The following is a 27,807-nucleotide window of genomic DNA, read 5'->3' as shown; positions in this document are numbered from 1 at the left end:
AGGACTTGGGAGTTAAGTGAGAGTACAGGCTGGCCCTCTCAGGGTGCAGCACCCCCTTGAGGGTCGGGGGCAGGCATAGTAAAATGACAGGGGCCACTCCTTTGCCCACTGCCAGGTGCACAGGGGCCTGCCCAGCCCCCGCACCACCCCTTCCAAAGCCGACTGGGCACCCACTCAGCCTAGCTGCACCAGGTGGGAGCTGCACCATGTGACTGGGTGCACTCGTCCTACTCAGAAGGCAGGTTCTAAGTTCGGCATGTGATGTAAGAACCTGCATATATCCAAAAATCACACTCCCAAAATTTCCCCCACAGAAGCACCATGTTAGAGATCAGCATGCAGACCCTCATCCGTGCAACACAGCAGGTTTTTCTCCCCTTTGGGAACAGATCTCTATTTCTCCAGTGGGAGCATGTGTGGGGGCTCTCACCCCTATAGCTACCATGTGTGAGGAAGCCCAGGCTGCCTAGAGAGGCCACGTGAGGTGCCCTGGCCCTAGCGGAGGCCCAGCCAACAGCCACCCTCAAACACCAGATCTCTGGGCGGACCAGCCTTCAGGTGACTTCAGCCCCCTGCACATGAGCCATCCCAGCCTTCACACCCTCCAGGTGAGGCCCCAGACATCGTGGAGTGGAGACAGACCCTCCCCCTACTGGCCGGGTCTGAATTCTGGACCACAGATTTTAGGACATAAAGGTGCCTCATGCAGTATCTGGGGTGCACTAAGGGATCCCATTTATGCGCATCTTTAAACATTTCAGTAATGCTTAGCTGCACAAAAGGCTCCCACTAGAAGAGGCCCCCCAGACCTGAGGCTGACCCAGTGAAAAGCAAAACCAAACCACATGATCAATTGAGGTATTAATCTTTGCTTTCTGCCCCTGCCATTTAAATGCTTTGTCCTAAAGGAATGTGTGAAGTTGACTTCTTGTAGGTTCAACACATGATGGATTCCACCACAGGAGCTCCTGAAAGACTTGTGGCTTGACAGACGGTAAGATGAATTCTCTGGAAGGACAGACACGCCAGGGCCGGTAAGAGACTGCCCAGTGTAGCCAGTGATGAGCGAACCCAGAGACCTCGGTTGTCCTCCCTGCTGACTGTGAGTGGCAGGCCGAGGGGATCGCCGAGCCGTGTCAGATAATGGTGCAGCCGCAGCAATACCGCTCAGGATAGTCCGCCACGAACACCCTGTGGTCTGTGCCGTAGATGTAATAGACATTGGTCTTTCCTCCGTACCAGTAACGAACTTCTGTGAGGGGGACCAGCTCGATGGTCTGGCGCTGAGGAAACAATTGGCCAGGAAAAACTTCAGTGCTCTATTCAAGTCACTCGCTTGCTCAAGAACTGTCCATAGCTCCCTACTATCCATGGGACAAAGTGCATGCTCTGGAGTTGGCATTTTGGCTGCAATTGTGCCTTTGTGTATATATCTCCCCTGTACTCCTGCATATACCCCCAAGCTCTGGGTCAAACTGAGATACCATCTGATTCCAAGTTTTAGGAAGAGGAGGCACAGGTGTCCCCAGAGGTGTCATGGGACCTATGGAGAGCCACCAGCCAAAGGAACACTTTCCAGAAACATTGATTTTGAGATGGGGTGGCAGGTAGAGAAAGGTAGAGGACAAAGTCATTTTAAACATTTTTATGTTATAACAACTATGGACATATTATAACTAGAGAGTGGATTATACAATTTGAATTACATTTTAAGATAAAACATTGACACCAAAGAAATTCTAAAGTTCAGTAGGCTGTTTCAGGCTATTTTCTCAGATCCCTCCCTCCCTGTACCCCATGGGGTTGCATCAACTTTCCTGTAAAAAGTTTTTCTCAAATCTCCTTCTTTTACAAATGGGGAAACTGAGGCCAGTGGGCTCATGGCATTTCCAGTTTGGATGATCATCTATGTCAGGCTCCATCCCCTCGCCTTTGCTGGACCTGTCTGATGCCGAAACCTCCTCCCAGCACCCACCTCTGCCTAAGAGCCTGGGACACTCCTCCATCCTACAGAGCAGTCCCAGAGTCCCTCATTCTCAGACCCCTTCTCTGAGCAATGACTCAACAGCCTCCCAGAATCAAGGGGCCCAGAACGGAACCAGCAGCCCTGCCTTGGCAGAGAACGCTGGCCTCCTACTGACCATCCCCATTAGCTTTGGGTGCTGTTTTGTTATTAACAATGACAGACACATTTCACAGAGGAAAGTCACCCCTAATCATTGAAGCAAAGCTTTTTCAGGGACTTCTGATGGGCCAGGCTCTATGTCAAGACCCCTAAGTTCTTCGCACTGGCTGTTCCCCTGTCCTAGGCTCAGGCTTGGTGACCCCAAGTGCAGAGGGTGGTGGCATGGCTGGCCAGGATCAGACCCTCTCAGTTGCTGGAAATTCCTCTCCATAGGAAAAGAGCGCCAGTCCTGTCACTGTAGGTGATGGTCTGGGGCCCTGGGGAAAGGGCAAAACACGCCGGCGGGGGGTGGGGGGGGATTTTGAGAAGCAGGTCCCTACTGCACTGGGGGGAAGCAGAGGAGTAGCATGACATTGTGGCAGAGGGGGAATCGGAGTCAGGGTGTGCCTTTTCCATGAAGCTTTCTGTGGAATCTCACACTTCCTTTATCTAGGCCTCAATTTCCTCACCTGTGAAGTGGGGATAAAACTTCTAAGTCAGAAAGTTGTTGAGACAACAAAATGAGAGGGTGAGACCAAGTTTTCTCCATATGCCAGAAACTGGTCTTCAAGTGATCATTTTGGAAATTAAAGGCAGAAAACCTCTCTTGACATTTTAGTACAAAGGACCCAAAATGGGAACTGCAAGGCAACAATTGATGGGAGCCCACATCACTGCTTGGAGGACCTGGGCGGCGGTGTCAGAACCACTCTCGTTTCCAGATGTTTCTACTCGGATCCAACAGAGCACAGTAGTACCACCCACCACTGCCCGCCTCCAGTTGCTTCGGATTCAAATGGTCTCTGAGTCTGAGGCCACAGATGGGTCAGACATCAGTTGCCATCACGTGGTTATCTTGTAACTGGCCATTCATCTGTCTGGACACCTGGGACGAGCCCCTGGGGTGAGCTGACCCCAGGTCTGAGAGGCTGGGACCGATGTCTAGACTGCATTCCACTCACTGACTTCCCAATCCTGAACAAAATAGCAGCATGAATCTTTGTCTAAGATCCGGGACCAAAGGGCAGTTTAGGAAAAAGATTTGCAGACATGGCCTCTTCTCCCATTGTGTTCCCTTTTAAAGAGAAATGTACCCCTGCCCTGTTTTCCTGTCCCTGCTGGGCTGGCCTACAGTGGCCTGTGTTGCCCGAGACAGGGTTGTGCTGCAGGGAAGCCCCAGGAGATTAGGTCCCCACTGGGCTCTAGATCTCGGCAGTCACTTCCCCTCTTCCGGCCTCAGTTTCCCCAGCTGCCAAATGAAGGGTCCAAAAAGGATTCATATTGTCTGTCTCAGGGGCAAAAGTGTACCTGCATAAATGCTACTGTGCACAAGCTGCTGAATCCTGTCCTTACTCTCTCCCCAGTTCCAGAGAAGACACCTCAGTCTGGGGCTCTTCGCTGTGATCTACCCCACAGGAGACTCGTGCTGAAGAGTGAGCTTCCTGAGACACTGCCCTGGGGCCTTTCATGGACACCGTTCTCATCCCACGTGGGTTCCCTCAAGTCCACACCCCCAAACCCTCCCCACCCTGCCTCTTCAGGCTCTGCCGCTCGTAGCTCAACCTCCCTCTTCTGCGCCCTGTCCTTGAGATAACGAACCACCTTCCTCCCAGGGCAGAAAGTGCCTGGGAGGCTGCACCAACAATTGGATGGTGCTGGAGAGTGAAGATCCAGCCCCTTTTCTCCAGGGCACCCTGAGGTGTGGTTGATACTCAGAGCTCCCTGGAGACCAGAGATCGGGCAGAGGCTGGGCTAGTGCCAGTACCACGCTCTTGTGTAGCCTCTCCCTCCTCCCTCTGCAGCTCCACGGGTTGTCCTGAGAGCCCTTCCTTTATAAATAATGGGCCCACCAACCCTCGTCTGGGACCAGCTTCTGCAGAGCCCAACCTAAGGCAAGGTCTAACCCTGCTCATTTCATAGACGGGGATGCTGAGGCCCACGGAGCAGAAGAACGGGGCTCACAGCCATGAGTGTGGGCCTGAGCTGGCAAGCAGGCCCTGACCTGGTGGGTAAATTGTCCCTGCAGTGACTGACCCAGTAAAAACAGCCCCAAGTCTCCCCACTGGCTGATACCCCTTTGAGCCTACACTGACTTCCAGAGAATCACTTGTGTCTCTTGAATACAGTGAATAGCATTTGGCTTGGAGTTAGAAAACTCGGCTTCTACTCCTGGGCTCATCCACTAAGAAGCTGTGTGACCTTGAGCAGATTACTTCACTCCCTAGGCCTCCTCTGCCATCAGAAAAGTCATAGGTTTGGACCAGACCAGGGACAGCCTGTGATGACCCGCAGGCACAGCAGGCCCATTGACACATGCAGGGTTCTTTACATTTTAAAAATGTTGTTGTCAGTATTGAAAAGATACAAGGTTTCATATAAAAATCTGGACTTTAGAAGGTCTACAGTCTTTGTCTCTGTGCCTACACAAAGCTGTGGTAGCTGGCCCCTTTGGACAGGGGGTTCTCCCATCCACATCACCGCCTGGCTCTGGTAGGCCTTGGAGCTTGCAGCACCCCAATGCTATGATTTCTGAGGTCCATTCCAGCTCAAGGCGGTCATTTATCCATTCAAATTAGGTGCATATTTCTCTCTTCTGCACATAGGGGAGATGTGCAAAGAGAGAAGGGGAAATACTCATTGCAAAGGGACACTTTGGTCACCAGGTTTCAGGTGCTTAAAGAAAATTGTCTCCAATCAAAACAGCATGGTATTGGCAGAAGAACAGACACACAGACCAATAAACAGAATTGAAACAAAGGAGCCAAAAACATACAATGGAGAAAAGAAAACCACTTCAATAAGTTGTGCTGGGAAAACTGGAGAGCCACATGCAAAAGAATGAAATTAGACTGAATTAACCCCAAAAGCAAGGGTAGTAAAAGTCAAAATAAATGAGCTAGACTATATCAAACTGAAAAGCAGAAAAAAAAAGAACCATCAACACAACAAAAAAGCAACCAACCAAATGGGAGAAGATATGTGCAAACACACCCAAAATATATAAGGAATTTATACAAATCAATAACAAAAAAAATCCAATTAAAAAATGGTCAGAGGACCTGACCAGCTACTTCTCCCAATCAGACATACAAATGGCCAATAGACCCATGAAAGACGCTGTATTTCACCAGCTATTAGGGAAACGCACATCAAAACCACATGAGATACCAGCTCACACCTGTTAGAATGGCTATTCTAACAGTAAGACATAGAAACAACCAACATCGTTTTCGAGAGATGATTGGATAAAGACGTGGTACTTATATCAAATGAAATCCTACTCAGCAATAATAAAAGAAGAAATATTGCCATCTGCAACAACATGGATGGATCTTGAGAGTATCATGCCAAGAGGAATAGATGGAAAAAGTCAAGAACCACATGATTTCACTCATATGTAGGATATAAGACCGAAGGCAACAAATGAACAAACAAAAACTCATAGACAACAGCATGGTGATTTTCAGAGGGGAAGGGATGGGTGGAGACTGAGGGCGGTAAAGGGGAGATAAATGGTGATGGAAGGACTAGACTTTGGGTGGTAAGCACGAAATGCAGCATACAGATAATGCATTAAACAATTGTACACTTGAAGCCTATATAATCTTAACCTGTGTCATTCTGGTAAATTTAATAAAATTTTAAAAATCAGCCTGGCTGGCATAGCTCAGTGGATTGAGCGCGGGCTGCAAACCAAAGTGTCGCAGGTTCAATTCCCAGTCAGGGCATATGCCTAGGTTGCAGGCCACAGCCTGCAACCGCACATTGATGTTTCTCTCTCTCTCTCTTTCTCCCTCCCTTCCCTCTCTAAAAATAATAAGTAAAATCTTTAAAAAAATTTAAAAATCAAAAAAAAATTCTCATCATTACAAACCCCCTGAGGCCAATTTAGCATTTCTTTTTCCACAGGTGAGAAACTGCACTTCAAAGAGGAGAAGGCAGGTGGACATGACCAGGTTAGGATGCAGGAGAACCGGGATCTGAGCCCACTCTGCAAGACTCGGGGCCCCAGCTGAGGCCCCCCTCACAGAGTTTGCACTGGGCATTCCCTGTCCAGACTCCTCCTTCCAGCAGCTTCCAGCCGGCTGCTGCGAAAGCCGCTCCCGGGACGCAGACGGGCACCACTGCCACCTAGTGGCCACCAGGATACAGCACCAAAGCAACCCTGGTCCTGGCTGCCACCCCTGCTCAAGGGAGGCTCTGGGAATACATGCCTGGGGCTTAGAAGTGTCCTATGGGGCAAGACGCTGAGTTCACACTCTGCCCAAGACCCTGGATCTCTAGATTTCCCTTCTCCTCCCTGAATACCAGGGAGGGAGCAAGGAAGGGGATTTCTGATCCAAATCACACTGAGACAGATCCCTGCTTGAAACCCTGCAATAGCTTCTTGTTGCTCTCAGGATAAGTCAAAACCTGGCATCATGGACTCTGTGGCCTGCCCTGCTCACTGCCTCAAGCCACACCGGCCTCAGGTCAGTCCCCAGGACTCCTTGTGTTTCTCAGGCTGGGGCTCCTCCCTCCACCCTACCTCTGGCTGATTCTTCCTCACCCTTCCTTCCCTTCTCAGGAAGGACCCCCAAGAAAGGGAACAGCCCATTTCCTGCCTCATGTGACCAGAGGGACATTGCCCTTGGCCTTTGGAGCTCTCACCTCCCAACAACCCCAGGCCCCCACCTGACTCACCTGCTGAAGGACACGGGCTCTGGAGGCCAGGGTGGCGCTGTGCTGGGCAATGCCCCTCTCGGACGCCAGAGAGATCTCCCGCAGGGGGAAGTCGATGAGGGGGTACACCTGAGGAGAGAGACGCAACCACCTCACTACTCTGACCAAGTGCCAGCACCTGGAGCCTCGGCAATCGACTTCAGGCAGACAGGAGAATGAGGCCGTGTTGGGAAGGGTCTCACGCAGCAAGCGGGTGGAGATTGCTTGAGTGCCACAGACCCTTGACTACCCACATTTTGTTGGGAATTCCACCAAAAGGGGGCTTCAGACCCAGTAGGCCTCCACCTGCAGCCCTCAGTCCCCCAACAAGCCTCTGAGGCCACCTGACCAGGGTGGGGTGCAGAGCTTCCTAGAGGGTGGCACCTGCCCTCGGCCTTCAGGAAGCCACAGTGACCGGGGCAAAGATAACAGGCTGAGAAACGTTACTCAGCCATAAAAAAGGAAGGAAGACCTGACATTTCAGCCTTGAGGATATTATGCTAAGTAAACTAAGTCAGACAGAGAAAGACAAATACCCTATGTTTTCACTTGTATGTGGAATCTAAACAAACAGAACAACCAAACTCCTAAATACAGAGAACAGGTTGAGGGTTGCCAGAGTTGGGGGTGAGGGGTAAATGAGATGGAAGCAGGGTCAAAAGGTACAAACTTCCAGTGATAAAATGAGTCCTAGAGATATAATGTACAACATGGTGACTACAACAAATAATGCTATATGGAAAGTTGCTATGAAAATAGTTCTTAAAATTTCTCATTACCAGGAAAACGTATTATATAACAATGTATGGTGACCAAGTGTGGTGATGGTGTTAACTAGACTTCTTGCGGTGATCACCTCACAGTGTATACATATGTCAAATCATTGTGTCATGCACCTAAAACTAACACTGGTATATGTCAATCATATCTTAATTTTTTAAAATGCATATTACAAAGTGAAAGAAGCTGATCTGAGGTCACAAACTGCAAGGAAAAAGAAGGAAGGGAGGAAGGAAAGAAGGAAAGAAGGAAGGCTGAGCACTTGACGCTCTCAGAGAAAACGGCATGAGGACCCTTAATGGCCAAGTTCCCTATCAAGGCAGACAGCAGGACTGGCAAATCTTTTTTGTAAAGGGCCACATAGTAACTGTTTCAGGCTCTGTGGGACACAGGGTCTCTGTGTCAACTACTCAATTCTGCCCTCACAGCACAAAGCCAGCCACAGACAATACATAAACAAACAGGCATGGCTATGTCCCAACAAAACTTGATTTATAAAAGCAGGCCGAGGGCAGAAGTTAGCCAACCCCTGGCCAACAGGTCCCTCCCACTGGGTACGTCTCATATCTCAGCTCCTTGCTCTGCCAGGCCACTGCCTTCCAGCCCCACTGCTCTCCACTGTTCTTCAAGGCTCGGCCCTGCCGCTCCCTCTGTGGGGTGCCTTGCTCCAGAGACCACACAATCCATGATGCACACCCCCACTGCCCTGCGTTCAGGTCTTTGCCCCCGTCACCTCCCTGAGCCCCAGCTGAAACAACACCCCCAGCCCTTCCTGTCTCCTCGCCCTGGTTGGACCCTTGCTGCCATCTGACATCGTGGTGAAATGTTGTCTTCTCCTTCACCCGACTGTGAGATCTATGAGGTGGGGATTTTGTTAGGCATTGTCCCAGTGCCCAGAATGGTGCCTAATACAGGAGGAGGGTCTCCACATTTGTAGAAGGGAGGGAGGATGGGGTGGGGAGAAAGAGGAGGAAAGGAGGAAGGGTCCAGTGTGTGAAATTCAAGGGAGACTGGCCCCATGGGGTCCCAGATGCCTCTGTCCTGTCCGGCAGCTCTGGCCCCTCCCGGCCTGTCTTTCTAAATGAGTGCAGCCCCCACCGAAGGCCAGAAGAGCCAGAAGAGGAACCTAGCTTCCATGTGGGGCTCTGCAAAGCCCTCCTTACCATCGTATTCTCATCCTTAAAGAGGTTTTCGCCCTTGGCTTTAGCTAGGAGCTCCGTGGGACAGTTCAGCCGGTGCTCAGACACAAACTCAAACAAGCTGTTCTTCCTGGAGGGGAAGGGATGAGGGATGCTTAAGAACATGGGTTTGGAATCAGACAGACCCAGGCTGCAGGACTTGTGTTACTACTAGTGGAACCTGGGGAAAGTCCTTTAGCCCCTCTGGGCCTCAGCACGTTCAACTGCAAACTGGAAAACTAGCCGAGCACTGACAGCTCTGTCCCATTACTTCAGTTCATCCTTCCCTGTGAAGTGCCAGCAAAGTGCCCAATGGGAGGAACCCTTAAGGCCTGGGACCATCCCTGACATGGGAATTTGGGACACAGAAAGGAACGCCCAGGCATTGAGTGGTTGCTGCACTAGAAAGTGGTGATGTCAGAATGTGAACTCAGGTCTGTTCTGAAGCCCGCCAGCATCCCGCCAGCATCCCGCCACCCCACACTCCTCTTCCCAGGAATCCCTCCCCTTTCCAAGTAGTTTTAATCCCTTTTCTCCCAGCAGGTCTCTGTACTGCAAAAGCCCCAACCAAGTGGAGTTTCTCTGCAGAAACCAGTCCAGGCCACGTCCCCCAGCTACCACTGCTGGGCCACCACATGGAGGGACTACCACATACCACATGATGACCAGCTGGACGAAGTGCACCAGTTTCTTTTCCCCCTTGCAGGTGGCACAGGTCTTGTTCCCCCTCCCTGAGCACGTGCTGCACCTGAGAGGGATACACTGTCAGTGGAGGGCCCCATCCCCAAATCCTCCCTCACAGAGGGGAACTGGTGGGCATGGATTGCTTCTACCCTCCTGCCATCTAGACCTTTTGCTTCTGGTGGCAGTACCCCAATTACCCTTTGGACCACCCTTCTCCCACCCAGTCTTTATGGCTCACGGGCTTACAGCCCACCCCCTCTATGGCCAGTGGGGATCTAGGCCTGGTCAGTCAGTGCGTTCCATCTCTCTGGCCACAGTGGCCCATACAAAGATGGGCTCATGACCCAGGTAAGTGCAATGAGATCCACCCTAGAACTTCTGTTGGAACTTTCAAAAATGGGGCATCCTTTTCTACTGACGTTTCTAAGTTTGGAGCTGCTGATGGTCCCCTCTGCCACAAGAGACAGTGTGCCTGAGAATAAAACTGACGCAAAGGAAAGCATAGTGAGGACCAGAGACAGATTCCGGATGGCATTGTTTAAGCACCTGGACCCAGCTGTACCTGAAACCACCCCAGAAATATACTCCTGGGGAACAACATGTACAAAAGACTATACATTTTTTTGCTGAAGCCAGTCTGAATTGGATTTCTTTCACTTGTAAATAAATCTGAGTTTCTTTCCACATCAAAGGCCTTCTTTATCAATCACAGAGTCCAGGTCCACCAAAGCTCTGTCATCTGGCTTGTTAGAAGGATGCCCTTCAACCAACACCACTTTGAATAGTTGCATGCCTCACGGCTTCCTGTTTCCCTTTAAAGATTTATAAACACATTAAAGGACTGATCTACAAAATGCAATGCCCGACTGTTTGCAAAGCCCCGGAGCAGAGACAAAACTGCTGATTGTTTGGTCAATCAACCAGTCTTCCTTGACTCTTTCATTTACACCTTGTGCTGCATTAAAAATAAGGGTTTCCAGGCCCTGATCCTCAGAGTTAAGAATCTCACCTTTGGGTGGCTTCCTGTATTCACTTCCTACTCCACCTGAGCAGGAACAAGTCTCCTCTCCTTAAACTGCCCCCTTCCTTCCTTCCTGCAGTGCCTTGCTCCGTACACCTGACCCATAGATTGCTTGATGAGTTCCAGTCTTTTCCAGAAACATCAGGCCTCAAGAAAAAGTCCACCCACTCCACAAATATTTACCAAGCACCTACTATGCACAGAGCTCTGGGGACACAGGATTGAGAAGACAGCGTGCCTGGTTGCCTTCCAAAAGAGCAGAGAGTGGAAAGCAAGAGGGCCAGGGAGACCTGCCCATACCTGTGCCTGCCAGAACCCGAGCACATATGGCACCTCCGGGGCTGCTTGGCTCTGCGCTTGGCTCCACTGCAGGAAGGGCACCTCACCTGTAGACATACCATGGCCTCAGTGCTCCCTGGCCTCCCAGGGAAGCATCCTAAGACCTGGTTCAAACCCTAGTCTGGTGACTTTAGGCAAGCCTCTTCTCCCTGGGCCTTCAGCCCTTTATCTGTAAAATGGGAGGGTTAGATGTAGTGTATCTTAGGGCCTCCCAGTTGTACCTTTCAAAGACTCTACATCCTAACACCCCTGTTTGTCCTGGGACATCAGCCTCTCCTGCTCCTCGCTGACTCCCATGAACCCTGGGACTGCCCCCTGACCAAACAGCTATGGCCAGAGGGAGTAGTAAGAGGGGCAAGCTGGCCAAGGGACCTAGTGTTGCAGATGGAAATCTCATCTTGGAAGGGCCCCCAGGGGTGACTCAGGCAGTGCTGCCACAGTTGGCTGGGGGTGGGCTCCAGAGATGTTCCAGGGGAAGCCTGAGGGAGGAGGCAGGGGAGGAAGAGGAGCAGGGGTGGAGGAAGGCACAGAAATTACCTCAGGGGGTGCTCTGGGAAAACCACGAGGAGGTAAATGGCAGGAGTGAGGGCACAGGATAGCCCAGGCATGGGCCACAGCTGGCCTCCAGAGGGTGCTCAGGTGGGCAGAAGAGTGAGCATACCACAGGCAGAAGGAGGGTGCCAATGGGCAGGAATGGCAGATGGGCCGATGGAAGGATGGAGGAAGACACAGCTCAGAGTGACAAGTGGTCAGTACGTGTCCAAAGGACTGGTTGTAAGTGGGGAGAGCTAAGAACACATGGGAACTTGGTACTACTCCTGGGAGGACCAGTAGCCCTGAAAGTCTTTAAAAAGAAGGCTGATGCCACGAGAGCTGGCTGTGTGCTTAGGGGCTTGTCTGGGTCTAATAGTGACCCTCCTTCTCCCCACACTGAAAATTACATTCAACAGAACTTCAGAATGTGACCTCATTTGGAAATAGTCTATGCAGATGCACTTAGTAGAGGCCATCCTGGACTAGGGTGGGCCCCCAATCCAATGACCTGTGTCCTTATAAGTAGGCCACGAGGACACACAGAGACGCACACACATGGAGATGGCCATGTGAGGCTGGAGGCAGAGATGGGGGAGACACAGCTACAAGCCAAGGACTGCCGGCAGCTGCCAGAGCTCAGACAACAGCCTCTGCCTCGGGGCCTCTGGGGGAACTGACCTGCTGACATCCTGATTTTGAACTTCCAGCCTCCAGGACTGTGAGAGCAAATTTCTGTTGTTTTAAGCCCCTAAGTTTGTAGTAATTTATTACGGTAGCCTTCAGAAACCAATACGAGCCCCATCTATTTTGTCTCTGGAAGCCCTACGGACTTCACCTCCTTGACACTCATCACCCTGTACTACAAGTGCTAGTCACTGTCAGCCTCCCCCTCATACAGGGGTCCCTGGTGGGAAGGACCCCAGGTCTCAGTCCTCTTGCTGGGCCTAGTGCCAAGCAAGTGCTCAGGGAATGTTCGTATGCAGATGAGAAAATAAGAGAAAAATTAAAATCGTAAATTATCAAAATGAAAAAGGCCAGTAGAGATCACCCAATCCAACTTTCCCATTTTACAGGTGGGAAAATGGAGGCCCAGCAAGGGGGAATGACTTGCCTGAGGTTACACTGTTAGCTTGGGGAGCCCCCAGGCCCCTGCCCAGCCCTCTGCTGTCCCCGTGGGGCTCATCCTTCCATGCTACACTTACCAACAGCCATGTATAACTCACCATGCCGGCCCCATGGCAGCCACTGCACTTGTAGCGCCCATGCCCACGGCATTTGTGGCATTCCTGGTGGAGAAATGCTTTCTTTGGATCTAGTTCCTCAGACACCTGCAGTTTCACCACCTCTGCCCCCACCCACACTCCTGTGTCACCATCCCAAATAACAGTGCAGCCATTCAGGGCCAGGGAGGGAGGTGGTCATTCCTGCTTGACCATGATTCCAAAGGGCCTTGAATGCCAAGCCCAGGAGACCAAGTCATCATTTCCTCAGAGGCCCAGCCTAGTCTGTCCTGGATGCTAAGTAGGGACCACTTGCTCTCCAAGTCCCAAATTCTAACTCATGCTCCTAGGCTAAACCACAAAGGCTGGTGTCCTTTGCCCGTTCAATAGTTAAAACGGTCTTTGGGAATAGAAGCCATAAAAATGGACAGCATTTGTGTGTAAGGCAATGGTTTTGCTATTGAATTAGAAGAGAACATAACATAACATGGCTCAGCTGTGCGTTTGTCATGCATGAGGTCACCCTCACTTCACGGCATGATTGCTTCCGTAAAACAGCAGAGGTATTAAATTCTGCTCCCCTACCGACTTCCAGGGAAAATCCCAACAATGTTCTCACGTCATTTTATGCTTCATTCGGCACTTCAGTGGTTTACTATCAGGCCAGAACGGGGGCTGGGAGGATAATCACTCAGATGGTTTAAGAGTGTGAATGCTCACTATTTAAAGCTGGTGACAATTTTTCTAAATGGGATCATTATTTTGCTATATGAATAGATAACACAGAGATAAGCAAAGAGCCTGGATTTGAAGTTTCCTTTCTCAAGGACAGTATTTCAGGAGACAGAAGGGAGTGTTACAATAACCCTGTTACCTTGACCACTGATGAGTGAGGAACCTGGAACTTCCTGGTGTCTTCCTGAAACATCGGGGGGACCTGGACCTTGAAGTCCCAAAGCCTGGGGGAGGTCCCTCTTCGTGGCCCATCTACTAAGTGGTCTGACACAGAAGCACATCCTTATAAGAACAGCAAACAGCTGCAGAACAAGCTTACATTTATTCACCCAATAGTACAGAGCCTTCACTCAGTGCCAGGCATTAGGCTGGACCCTGGGCTACAAGGAGGGGTAGGTAAGAGTCCCCTTGGAGTTTATAGTTAAGCACCCAAGCTTTTGGATTGAAGATACTTGGGTTTGACTTCTGGTTCTTCTACTTCCTGGTCATGTAACTCCAAACAAGTTACTTCACCTCTCCAGCCTGCAATTGTCTATCTCTAAAATGGAGATAATAATGGCACATACCATAGAGGATGGTAGTGAAAATTACATAGAAGAAGGCATATAAATGCTTAGCACAGGGCTGGCACCTGCTGAAGACTCAATAAACAAGTACTTTGAAGAACTATCATCTCCATTCCCACCATCTCCTTCCTCCTCCATTCAAGGAGACAGATATAGCTACAACCATGATGGTAAGTGCTTTGGACAAGAGTTCTGCTGGGGCAGGGTCAGAGGGAGGAGTGGCAGGAGAAGAAATTCTGAAAGGCTTCATAAAAGAGGTCACTTGTGAGCTGAGTCTCAATAGATGAAGCAAAGTGGTCAGCAGAGAAAACAGGTCGGGTGTAGGGCTTCCCAGATAGAAGCTGAAGCCTTAGCAGGGTTCAGCAGGGGGTGGGTGCATGGTGCCTCGTGCATGGTGGCCCAGGGGTTGCCTGGGGGTAGGCAGCTGCCCAAGCACACACACTGCCTGTGCCATCTAGCCCCAAAGCAGCACCAGCCTGCAGCCAAAGGCAAACACAAGACTTCCTCAGGACCTTCAGCAAACCATGTTCTGGACAGGAAGCAGTTGCTAAGTCAGCACTGGGAAGTGTCGGAGATGAAAGCTCACCCTCTCATTTTACAGGGGATAGGGAAACCAAGGTTCTGAAAAGAAGAGCATCTCATTCCATGTAGTGGCTAAGACTGGCCTTGCCACGTTCACTCCCAATTAAACTGATTTCAGACAATTCACTTACTAGTAAAGGGTTGAAATGTCCATTCACTTATCCTGGATTCGCTGAAAGTCTCCAGTCGATACTATAGAGAAAACATGGTCGGTTCACACTCATGCCCTTGAGGAAGACAGAGAATTGTACAAAAAGAGGAAGCTCCCACGCGCCAGGGCTCAGCGCCGAGACCCAACAGTCCCACACAGGGCACAGGGGGCTGCTTATAACAGGCTGGCAACAGTGATTTCTGTTCCAGATGCACTGGCACATCTGCAGGGAGGTCAGTCAGCCCCAGGAAATCTCCCCTGACAGGCTCACACCGAGGCAATTTCAGTTACCTGTTTCTTTATACATAGAAACATTCTAAGAGGTGAGTATTGGAACAGCAATCACCTTCTGACAGATGGAGGCCCCTGGAATCCACTGCTTCAAGGGTCCCCCTGTGGAGGAATTGACCTGCCTGGTAGCAAAATCCTCCTTGATCCTCATCCACAGAATCACAAACCAAAAAGGTATCTTGGATATCACCTGCTCCTCCTTCTTCATGTGAGGAAATGGAGACTCAGAGAGGTCAGTTGACTTGCCCAAGGCCACACAGCTACACAGGAACCTCTTCCCCCAGATCCCTGCCCTATCAAGCTTGCAAGGCTCATCTGATCTCCATGTGATTGTGTGCTCACCAGAGGATGGCTGTGCCAGTGCCACTAGAAAACATGAACCCAGATGCTGCCCCATAGCCCTGTCAATACAGAAGGTGACCTAGGTGCCGACTGTGATCCCAGCTGTGATCTCACTGTAGGATTTCCCTGAAGCATCAGGCCCCAGTGACAAATAAATGATTCCTTGGCACAGAAGTGACTTGGTGGAGGCAGAAGAAGCTGGGATAAAGGGGAGTTGATGGACTCCTCTCAGCCCACTCCTCCTAGAAGCGAGTCAGCCTTGTGTTTGAGGACATGGGCTTTGGTGCCAGCTCTAGCTGCATATTGTTGGGTAAGTGCATTCACCTGTCTAGACACCCAGTTCCTCCTCTACAAACTGATGATAACACCTACCATGCTAAGAGCTGTGACAATGTGATAAGATATATGTGGCATGCTTTGCATGAAACGTAGCACATTTGAGCTTTGCAGTGATGATTGATAATAATTCCTCCTTGCATTATCCCTCAGAATGCAGATCAGAGAGGTCACAGAAGGGACTTACACATCACTACCATTCAGACACACTGCCCTCCAGATACCTACCTCCCGTTTCCCATCACATGAGCGCCCGCCAGGCCAGCTGTCTTACCCTGCACAGGGTCTGCTGCTTCAGCTCCTGGATGATGAAGTCGCTGGCGGCTGAGCTGCCATAGCAGCATTTGGAGTTCACGAAGCTGAGGAGGGCTTCCCGCGCCACCTCCTCTGTCACCACAGGGATTCTGCTGGGGACAGAGCAGAGAGGCGAGAGGGTCTAGGGAGGGCCCATGGGCTCATCCAGGCAGGGATCCCCCTCACTGTGCAGATGGAACCTGGCCCACAGTGGTGAGAAAGCACTCAGGTGTCCCATGAGGGAGGGCATCTTGGCAAAGGGAACTGTGTGAACAGATGCCCATGGTGAGAGAGCGGGAGGTCTTTCTAGAGGACAGCAAAACTGTGTTAGCAGAAGCATGGATCTGAGAAGGGCTGATAGAATCTTAGATCTCAAAAAAAATCCTTAAAGATGAATTATGCCATTTTACAAATGAGGAAAACTGACAGCCAGAGAAGATATCACACAGCTAGACAAGGCTCCTGCCCTCATGGCACTTGACCTCAACCAGAGGAGCGGTGAGTAACTTTGCACATAGACAGCAGCCTAGAACCATCTAACAGCTGCACCCATAGCTTGTGATTCACCGTGAGCCTGCTGGACCAGAGTGGTGGCCACTAGGAAAGAAGACCACCAGCCCCTTCTTCTGCCTTCTCTCTGGACACCCTCCACTCATGCTGGAAAACTCCTTAGATAGGCCCACCTACCAGATCCCCTCCTTAGGGAAGCCCTCATGCCCGAACCCCTCCAGTACACAGGAGCCCTCTCCTTCTTCCTCCTCCTCCTCACATCTTCATATATTTCTCCACAGAAGCTCAGCTCCAAATGAAGGGGGTAGGGAGGTGCTGCAGTCTTCCTTCTCTCTACACAAAGCCAGTGGTAATGTTGGAGCTCTCCCCCAACACAAAACAAGGAGGGTATGGGCCTCTCCAGCAAGCAGCTAGCTTTCTCTGTAAGGGGCCATACAGTAAGTATTTTAGGCTTCGTGGGCCCGCTAGTCTGTGTCTCAACTGCTCTCCTTTGCTGCTGTAGCAGGAAAGCAGCCACAGACAGTGAGTAAATAGATGAGAGGGGCTGTGTTCCAATAAAACTCAATTTACAAAAACAGGCAGCAGGCTGGATTTGGCCCAGGGGCCATAGTTTGCAACCCCCTGATCTTGACTATGATTTTCAACTCTGGCTTGGTTGCCAAACAGCCTACAGAGCATGGTAAAATACAGATTCCTGGCCTCCATCCCTGGAGAATCTGATCCAGGAGGTCCGGATCCTGATGAGCTGTCAGTGTTGAGACATGTCACCCTTGAGATCCCCAAGGAGGGTTCTCAGGGAAAACAGGGACAGGGAGCATCTCAATGCATGATCCGGTGTGATGGCTCTGGAAGGGTCACTAAAGCACACCTGTAGCTCACCTATGTTCCAGGAACCTGGACCAGCACCTTTGTTCCTGGGGTCTCTGTGGAGCCTCCAAAGGCGGGAAGAATATCTGCTGTCCTGAAAAAGAAAGGAGGAGTTGAGGGCTAGCTCAAAGGAACAGAAACCTGTAGGTAAAAGAAGAAAGGTCTGGCTGAATGTGAGAAAGAACAAATGAAAAAAAGAATGGTGGTTCTCAGACCAGCATCACTCTGGTCTTAAATGGACATGATCATGGAACGTTCATGGACACAGAGCTTATGCCCCATGTCCTCCTGTTCCCTCCCAATGGTGATGAGGGGTGTCCCAGGACTCCCAGAGTAAAAGGGAGCTATTCCAGTGCTGACCTATTCCAGAGATGACCCCCCGACCAGCAGAAGCCCCAGGAAGAGGCCATAAGAACCAAGACCGCGCAGACTTACCTCCTCCTTGGAAAAGGCAGTCATAGCTGGGAAGCCTCTCCAGGAGCTCAGCTGGAGGTGCCAGGGGACTCTCGGCCTCAAAGCTGAGGTCCACAATGCCTGCAGAAAGACGGGCAGTCCTGAGCCTCAGGGAGGGGGAAAGGGTGAGCCTGTGGCAACTTCACAAGAAGCTGACAAGTGAAGGGTGGTGCCTTATAAGAAGCTTCAGTTTAACTAAGCCTGTCTCACTCTGGCACCCTCAGGAGACAGAACACACCTGTGAGAAGGGATGAGATGGGGGTGTGATAGTTGCAGCAGTAATAATAAGAATGGAAAAAAAAACATTGAGAATGGTAACTCCTGCTTGATGGCTACCTACTTTGTGCCAGTCACTGTGACAGGTACTTTATAAATATCGCCATATTCCATGACCCTGGAGAGAGATACTGAAGTACTGATGGTCTCACTTCTTTAAGGCTCCTCTCTCTAATTGAAAGGTGGATCTATGTCTCCTCCCCTTGAACTGGGGCGGGTTTAAGGCTGCTTCAACCAAAGGAACACAATAGAAGCAATAAAGAGACTGCAGTGTCTACTTCTAGCCTCTCGGGGCATTCCATCTTCATCCCTGAGCTGCCATGTAAGAAATCAGACCATCACACTAGACAGACCATGTGGAGATGCCCCAAGACTAAATGAAGAGGGCCAAGCAGAACCCAGCCTTTCAGCCACCTCCACCACGCCACCAGACACACAAGCAAAGCCATCTTGGACCCTCCAGGCCAGACCAAGCTGCCTGCTAAATACTACAGGGTGACCTGTTGTGGGCTGTTTGGCTATGTCACTTCCCCAACCTCCTGCCAATCATATGTTGAAACCCTAACCCCCAGTGGAATTGTATTAGGTGGTGGGCCTCTGGGAGGAGATTACATGTAGATGAGGTCACAAGGGCAGAGCCTCCAGAATGGGTTTAGTGTCCTTACAAAAAGCGACAGAGACCAGGGTGTTCTTTCTCTGGCATGAGAGCACACAATGAGAAGACAGCTGTCTACAAGGCAGGAATGGGTCCTCGGCAGACACCAAATTTGCCAGCACCTTGATCTTGGACTTCACAGCCTCCAGAACTATGAGAAATAAATGTCTGTTGTTTAAACCTCCCCAGCCTATGATATTTTTGTTATAGCAGCCCAAACTAAGACAGACCCTAATCCATTACACACAGAGCAGAAGAATTACCCATTGAGCCCTGCCCAAATTTTTGTCTTGCAAAATTATGAAATATAGTAAAATGGCTGTCATTTAAAGGCAGTGAGATATGAAGCAGTTTGTTGCATAGCTCCCTACAATGGGCACTCTTTGCTCTGGGAATCCCCATAGACCTGGGCAAGACCCTCAGAGCTGCACCGTGTTCTAAGGTTCTTTCTGCTCACACTCCATCCTGCCTGATATCCTTTTGCATGTCTGACCTGCACTAAGGTCTGAGAGCCATCCTGGCATCTGTCTGCTGCTTCTCCCTTTTCCCTTCATAGGCATCCCCAGAGGACCTCTAACACATCTAATGCTGTCTTGGTGTCTGCTTGTTGGATGACCCACACTGACAGTCCAATCCCACCCTATTCTACCAATGAGAAGGCTGAGGCTCAGTAAGGTGATGACTCGCCCAAGATCACATATCCAGTAATGATGGAGCTGGGTTCAAACCATGGTCCACTGGTCTCCAAAGCCCATGTTTTTTTCCACGCACTTTTATGAGGCAAACCCTAGAGAAGAATCACTTTAAATTTGCTGATTTCATTTATATGTGGAACCTAAAGAACATAATAAGTGAACAAACAAAATTGAAACAGGCTCATAGACTCAGAGAACAGATTGATGGTTGCCAGAGAGCGGGGGGACTTGAGGATCTGGGTGGAAAAGGTGAGAGAAGTAAGAAGTACAAATCTGTAGTTACAAAATAGTCACAGGGATATAAAGTACAACATATGAAATATACTCAGTAATATTGTAGTAACTCTGTATAGTGCCAGATAGGTACTAGAAATATCAGGGGGAATACTTTGTAAAGTATATGATTGTCTAACAAGTATGCTGTACACCTGAAACTAATACAAAATAATATTAAATTTAAAAAACATTAAAATCTCATCTTAATGTGTCTGGCTATGACATAGATACACATGGCCTGAGACTCTAAGCAGGAAGGCGTAATATAAGAGCTAGCCCTGGAAGCTTGGGGCAACTCATGCAGCACCTCCCCACACACTGGTTGCTTCACCCCGCACTCCCACCTGGAGGTATGGAAGGCAGGACGTCTAACTCCACTTGACATGAGGAGTCAGAGGCTCAGAGAGGTTACTCCAGAATTCCTAGGGTGCACAGTGGTGGAGTTAGAGAAGGACAGAAGCTCATTGTTCCAGGTCAAACCTGCCACCCCTCTAACCTTCCCCTGAAGCCCCCATGCTGAGGGACAGGAACCCCTCCACTATCTTTCCAGCTGCCCATATAATCACAGGAAGTTGGCCCTAAAGGGTAAACCAATAAAAATGGCCAACAGAAGGTGATTCTCCCTCCTTTAAGTCACTGAAGCATACTCAGGTCAGACTTCCAAATGATCCACCACACCCCCTAGAGCTCTCTATTTTTGTTTGTTTGTTTGTTTGTTTGTTGTTTTTCTTTTGGCAGCTCTTTAAAACCTATAGCTTCTGACCTCCACAAAAATAAAACTATGTCCTGTCCTTTGGAGTTTAATAAAAACAGAGGCCAGAAGACTAAGCAGATCTTGCTCTAAATTGAAGCAGCCTAGTTTGTCTGAAGTAGAGATATCAGGTGGAGAGCAATCCTAAAATCCTGAAACATGTGGCCAAGAACAATGAGGGGAGGAGGTGTCACAAAGTGACATCATCCCAAAGCTTCAAACTGAGGCCTGCCAATGGGGACTGAAGTCCCCCATATGACAACATGGAATTCCATGTTATCATAACATGGAATTATGATAATAGGCATAACATTTGAAGCTTTGGGATGATGTTACTTTGTGCCATACCTATGTCTATCCTGGCTCTCTTACCTGTTTCGTGGCAGAATCATACCTTAGTTCCCAGTATTGTTTTGTTTCTAATGAGTTTATTAGCATTCTAAGCTATTTTAGCCACCAGAGACCCAGGGTCCAGCAAGCATTTTCTGTAAATAGTCAGGTGGTAAATATTGTAGACTCTGTGGGCCCATGTGGTCCATCTCAATTACTCCTCAAAGCAGCCATAGACTATACACAATTGAATAAAAGTAGCTTTGTTCCAATAAAACTTTGCAAAAACAGGCTATGGGTCAGATTTGGCCCTTGAGCTGTATTTTGCCCACCCTGTGTGGATGGGCTTGAGAGGGTCAGGAAGGTGAAGATAGAATTTGAACTTTCTGGGACCAAGACCCATGCACATCCATCACAGTTCCCATGAGCCCAGTTATCAGAATTAAAGATGAAGGTCAGGGTTGGACTGTAGCCAAGGTGACTGGACTCAGAATCCCTGAGGCCAGTGGTTAAGAACCTGGGCTCTGATGTCCTGGAGATGAGCCATGTCATACGCAACTCTGTAAGCCATGCATCCTTGCAGAACTCAACTACCCCAGTTACAAAATAGCAAAAAATAGTGCTGATCTAGTGACACAATGTGCACACCGCTCTGAGCCCTGAGCCTGGCATTTCATAAATGCTCAGTCAATGCCATGGATCTAAAGAGGCAAGGTCTTCCTCTTTCTTTGTATTCCTTTAGCCCAGGGGACAATGGAAATGTCAAGCATAGAAAAAAAGGCAAGACCACCACAGCCCTTTCTTTCCCTTGGGATGGCCCCCGCCCACCCAGAAGTCTTGGGTCAGCTAGGACATCAATACTGTCCACCACGAGAAGACAGGGAAATGCCACATGGCTGCTACATCTTGCTGGAGACCAAACAAAAGGGCAGGAAGAGGGGAAGAATGAGAGGCGGGAAACTCAGAGCTCCATCCATCAACCAGGAGCCACCCTGACCTCCCGGGGCAATCATAATTCGTCAGAGCTAAATTAATCTCACCATTATGTTATGTACAAAAATAAAGAACCACAGGCTGAGCTGCAGGCGAGTGCGTCATTTCCTGTGCAAATCTCACCGGGCACAACAGGAACGAGGACGTCATGGGGCATTGTGTGACACCCAGCGTAGGGCACTCCAAAGGGGGCCACCAGGCACTTCACTGTTTCCATGGCATTGTGCCAGGGCAGCTGTCCAGCTGGGTCGCCCCACCCCAACACACGCACCTTGTCCCGTAGCTCACAAAAGGATGGTGCAGGCGTGATCTCTTCTGCACTTTACAACAACCACTGTTTTCCCCATTTTATAACACAACAAGATGAGGCTTAGAGATGTAATTTGGGGCAACAAACTCAGACAGTCGTAGCAGAGACAGAAATAGTACTTAGAACCCAGGTCCTGACTCTAAGCCCAATGACCTTTCCTCTTGGCTGAACCTCCTACTGCTCCATGAGAAGGCGTCAAGTGGTTGCTGAGAAAGCTCTGCATAGTTACCAACGCATTGTTTCTGCTCACCAGCCACCAGCCACTTTTCATTTGTAAGAAAGGAATTTTCCTTGCGAAGAAAGGCATAATTAACGGATAGCCTCTTAACTTTCTCCTTTAAATGCCAATCTCTTTATTTCAGAGGATAAACAGAGCCCACATCTTCTGCCCCCAATTCCAGGTTAGTCATCTTACAAGCACTGAAATTAGCCACTTCTCACTTCAGATGGCTCCCCACTGCTATCTTCCTTTAGTTTGCTTCATATTCTATTTCCTTCAATAAGTATGAGAACCCCTTCTAGATGGGGAACCCCTGCTTCTTGCATACAGTTGGTGCACATAAATGATTTGATTTAAATTATACTTAAGAAGATGCAAGAGATATTCAAGTGGCCAAATGCACAGAGACAGAAAGTAGCATGGTGTTTTCCAAGGTGGAAGTGGGGAGAAAAGGGAGTTTTAATTTAATGGGGACAGTTTCGGCTGAGGAAAAATGAGAATGTTCTGGAGATGGATGGTGACGATGGCTGCCTAACAAGTGAATGTGCTTAATGTCACTGAACTGCACACTTAAAAATGGCTAAGATGGCCAATGTTATGTTCTATGTATTTTTCCACAATTTAAAATAATAGAAAAGAGAAAGATAAGGAGGTTTTCAGGTGATCAGAAGATAAAGAAAAGAAAGAAATCCTGTTTTGCCAAGAAGAACAAATAAACAAATGATTGGCTACACTGATTAAAGGGCTTCCTGACAAGACCAGAAAGCCTGACCAGGCCATCCCCTCTTTTAACTACTGCAGTGGCTCACTACTACCCACAACTACTGTCCAAGCTCCTGAACTTGTCAGATAAGGCCCCATATTACCTGTGGGACAGGAAGAAAATGTTCTCATCTATTTACACAATGGGGAAAAGCTCTTCCTATGTCATCCAGAGTAGGGTGAGAGGAAGGGAGACAGCTAAGTGGAGAGGATGAAGGCACAGAGTAAGAAAAGGGAGGGAGAGAGAGAGAGAGAAGCCTGCTTGAGGTTTGAGACAGTAGTGTGGGAGCTTTAGGGTGAGGACCATTGAGAAAACATTTGAGGAAGCAAATATAATGTGAGTGAGACCAACATGAAGAGAAATGGGGGAAAGGAGACCTGGAAGAAGTTTTCCCTGGAGTTATATAGACCCCTCTGGTGGGCCAGAATGCAGCAAACGTTACAACACATCTTCAGTAAGAGAGAATGTAGAACTCACGCTATATGGAAAGTGCTGTAATGCCCAGAGAGGCCCACATGGGGGCTGGGTCTTCTGAGAGCTGCCTCTCCTTTCTAGAGGTGACTTGTCACTTCACGACACTGAAGTTTGCATTTATGCTCATACATATACTGTGCCATTTCTCCCAGCCCTTGCTCTGGCTGTTCCTTCCTGGCCACAACACCCCATCACCTAGTTCACCCTGACTCAGCCCAGGTTTCTCCTCCTGCAAAGCCAGCCTGGGAGTGGTTCTCCTTCTCTGTGATCTCAGAACTCCATTGCTTTTGAGAGGGAACTATACTTTCTACCACTGCTTTTGCCAAATAGCTTTATAAGAATTAGCATTTGTAAAATACATGTTTGGTCTGCCTCCCCTACTAGACTTTGAACACCTTGAAGGTAGGTGGATGTTTTATTCATCTTTGTTCTCCCAGCCATGAGAACAGCACAAAACAGCTAGCCTGCTGTGTAGTCCTAGAGGAAAACTCACTAAATTTGGGGAGGGGGACTTGATATCCTTTCCCTAAAACAGGGTTCAAGGAGTACAGTCACTGAGAGGAGCAAATAGTGCTGTGAATAAGAGAGGGCTCTGTAAACAAATTTAGAAGAGTTCTTGAGATCTCTAAGCTATGATATGACATAATTAAAGCTTTTATTTCTTACTCCCCAAAGGGGACAGTATCTTTCTGTTGGGAGGTTCCAGATCCACAATCCCCTCCCAGGAATGTGGCAGCCTGCAGGGAAGACGGGATCGATCCCGTGAGGCCAGGGCCAAACAGGCAGGGAAGACCTGCATTTCTGGTGCTTGTACCTGCATCCTAAGGCGTGTGTGAAAAACGCTGAGGCCCCAAGGTCAGGGCTCTTGGCAGCTGGGCCCCTGCCCACAAGTCCAGTGAAAGCTTCAAGTGACCGTGATGACTTTAGATCCAGTCTGGGATTCCCAGCTCAGCAGGCGTGAGGGGTACTCTAATGAATAAGAAGACTTTGGGGAGCTGGGCTGGTCCAGATGCCAGGAAGAGAGTCCCATCTCTTCAGCGCTGATTTACTGATGGTGACAATTTTATGACTTGGATCACTGCCCCCCACTCCCTAGGGACCAGTGCCCAGGAGTAAAGAGGTGTCACCGAGGTCATATGATCCTGGACCAGAGCGGCCTCCTCCTGAAATTCCCAGGGGCTGTAGTTACAGCCCATCTTACCTGAAGAGACTCTCACTTACCATTTCTGGGAGAGTCTGAGTCTCCCTCCAAGAGAATGGTGATTAAAAACACATTATATCTGGGACCACTGAAGAAGCAGGACCTGGTCAAGCTAGAGAAAAAAATACCCTGAACAGTTCTTGTTTTAAACAGAGGACAGACAGGTTCTGAGTGGCCTGTGGGGTGGGGTTGGGGGCAGGGGGAGGTAGAATAAATACCAAAAGAGTAGAAGCTGTAAGAAAAGAGATAAAACTCAAAGTAAGACAACGTGTGGCCGTGGCCGCTGTAGAGGGGACCAGCCCACCACTGAGGGTGTTCCGGTCTGTGGTGGCAGATGCTGCCTCCAGCTGGCGACACCGTCAGAGGCAACCCAGCATGATGGTGGCAGTGCTAAATGGCCTTCCACGTGACTTCCACGGGGGAGCCACATCCCACAGTGTCCCCATCCATGTCACCTTTGGTCCCAAAGTGTGTGTCGAAGGAAGATAATCTCCCACTGAAGCTGCCCACGTTACAGATTCAACAACCAAGGGACAGCACTTAGCGAATGGGAGGGGAAACTCAGCTGGACAAAGTGGGCAGCCATCACTCACCTGAGATGGAACATGTAAATCATGGAAGTCCTATAGCAATTAGTAAGTCTGAAGCCTGGAGGAAAAATTTACAGTGTTCCAGAGTTCAGCGACTTAGTTTCTAAAAACTTTTCTGGGTAATTCCATCCCTTTCAGTAGATCCTAAGTGCTGACCTGGGATTTGATTGTATTCAAAATCAGCACGTAGGTGACCCGATGACAGAATCAAGGTCTGTCATAAATTTTAGAATTGCAAGGGAGCTGAAGCGTTCACCTTAGTCTCACCTCGCTTACTAAAAGAATGATGCCAACATCCTTTTAGAACATCACTGGTGATAATACCATCCATTAATAACAGTTCATTTTAAAGCTTTGGGGGACAAAATCTGATAATTTTCCAGAGTCAATATTTATTTTATGCCTATTCTGGACTGAGTAATGTTTTAGGCATTTTATTGAGTTGGTCAAAAAGTTCATTATGCTTTTCCCATACAATGGCTCTGCTAGTGTTTGGTTGTCTTTAACTTCATTCAAAACAACTTTGTTAGATTGTATTGTGACAGATGTGATATCAGTGTGCATTAAAAAAAATCAAAATTTTTGTGCAGCCATTTTAGCATTGAAGATGGAAGAAAATATGCAACATTTTTGACACTTTGTACTTTATTATTTCAAGAAAAATATGCAACTGAAACACACAAAAAAGACTTAGGCAGTAGTTTGCCAAGTTTCTTGGAAAGTAACTATAGTACTTTCTTGGAAAGTACTAATAGTAACATGTTAATGTTACTAATAATGTTACTATTAGTTAATGTTACTAACATCAAAATGTTACTATTAACATTTTGACCAAATAATTCTTTGCTGTGGGGCTGTCCTATGCACTAGAAGATGTTTATTTAGCAGCACCCCTGGCCTCTACCACTAGAAGCCAGTAGCAGAAGATAGCCAACATACTCAAAATATCCAAATCAATGAAGTTATTCGTGAAAATGAAAAATACGTCTTTCATTTTATGAAGAAAGTATAACAGACTTTTTGGCTGACCCAATACATCCAATTAATCCTTTACTAAACCTGCAAGATGACACCATTTCTACTTTACTTGGAGAAAATAAAGCTCAGAATGGGTAAGTGTCTTAAACAAAGTCACCTATCAATTTGGAGTCACAGCTTGGATTTGAATTGAGATCAGACCTTAGCCCATTTCTACTAAGAGAAACTCTAAGTATAAATTGAAAGACTGCTAATGAGTAGTGTTTTGAAGAGGAAAGATTGCATTTGAATGTTAGTAGAAGCTTATTGAAATAAGACTATGAATATATAATTTCCAATATATCAGATTAGGTCCTCCACAAACACATATTAAAATATCTTCATACAGCTTCCACTTCAATATGAAAAAGGATTCCAAAAAAATTTAAACTGAGCTCTAAGATTAGTATAAGTTCATTTTATATCCCACTCTGGTGCTGAAGCTTAAAGCTGTAAGATAACATCATTAAAGACAATAGAGAGTGTTGGACCTTTGAAGGACATTCAAGGTCAGCAAGGTCAGAAACTATGAAAATGTGCTAGTGTCAGAGGCCTCTCTGGGCTTCAAATGAAATCTGTGCACCCCCATCTCCAAAAAAAAATGTTTAAAAACTTTTAAAAAACCACACATTCACACAGCATTTTGCCCACACCTTCATGGTCTTCAAATTAAGAGCTCCTCACCCTATCTCCCTTTATAGATGAGAAGACTGGGGCTCAGAGAGGTTAAATAATTTGCTCACGATTACACAGCCAGTTCACAGCAGAGTCAGGATTTGAACCGTAGCCTCCCAGTTCCCAGGGTGATACTGGACCACATTCGTCATTCCAAATTCAGAATCAAAACTTTCCATTTTTTAAACATAGCACACTTCTTCCCTAAAAATACCATTTCTTTCTTCGTCTCTTTAAATAGTCCTTAGATTTCATTGTATTTCTGTCCCAGTGATGACAGAATGGGGTCACCCAAGCTGTTTCAGGAGCAGTAATGAACATGTGGGCTCTTAGCTACAGGGAGACCATGAGCAAAGATCTTTCATGACATTTCTTTAAAATTAACCTCATCTAAGAACTGAACCCAATTGGGATTGAAATAAGAACCCTGATGGTCACACTTACATTTGGCTCTGGAGGAAGTGGGGACTACCAATGAGAGAAAGGAGGGATAAATTATGAGACTTGGACAGTATTAACATGGCTGGGGAGAAAAGTTCTCAATTTGAGTTTTTACCATCCTTTCCATTGCCCCACGACCCTTGTAGAAGAACGGCCTGCAGGCTGTAAATGGGCTTTGACACATAGGAAAACAAGGAAGGAAGGAAGGGATGCCCTTGGCAGGGTAGACACAGACCCTGAAATAGCACTAAGGGCAGAGCAAGGTTTAGGCTCAGTGCCTGCCACAGAGGAGGGCACCCCACACCCACCCATACCCCCCCCGGCTGTACTTACTGTCCTCATCATTCTGATCCCTGTCCATGGTCCAGACGTCCAGCCAAAGAGGTTTCTGC

At 48.4% G+C, this 27,807-nt stretch overlaps 1 protein-coding gene across 2 annotated transcripts; it reads right to left on the bottom strand.

The window, feature by feature from the left end:
- Nucleotides 1-243: 243 nt before the first annotated feature.
- SSUH2 (ssu-2 homolog) lies at nt 244-27,807 on the bottom strand. 2 transcript variants are annotated; one of them, XM_045832407.1, is made up of 12 exons: nt 27,749-27,807; nt 17,731-17,829; nt 17,308-17,389; nt 15,899-16,031; nt 14,636-14,696; nt 13,496-13,620; nt 12,625-12,687; nt 10,829-10,914; nt 9,479-9,571; nt 8,809-8,914; nt 6,848-6,955; nt 244-1,283 (listed from the first exon to the last, which is right to left on the bottom strand). In XM_045832407.1, the coding sequence occupies exons 1-12, from the start codon at nt 27,774-27,776 to the stop codon at nt 1,137-1,139; spliced, it is 1,131 nt and encodes a 376-aa protein (XP_045688363.1). In that variant the 5' UTR covers nt 27,777-27,807; the 3' UTR covers nt 244-1,136. The 2 variants fall into 2 exon arrangements, with proteins under 2 accessions (XP_045688363.1, XP_045688364.1); XM_045832408.1 differs by having other exon boundaries at nt 15,899-16,028.

This window comes from Phyllostomus hastatus, unplaced genomic scaffold (genome assembly GCF_019186645.2).
Source record: "Phyllostomus hastatus isolate PE091 unplaced genomic scaffold, TTU_PhHast_1.1 phas_contig_16, whole genome shotgun sequence".
NCBI classification, from domain to species: domain Eukaryota; kingdom Metazoa; phylum Chordata; class Mammalia; order Chiroptera; family Phyllostomidae; genus Phyllostomus; species Phyllostomus hastatus.
Note: the sequence above shows the minus strand (reverse complement) of the source record. Positions and strands in the feature narration are given on the sequence as shown.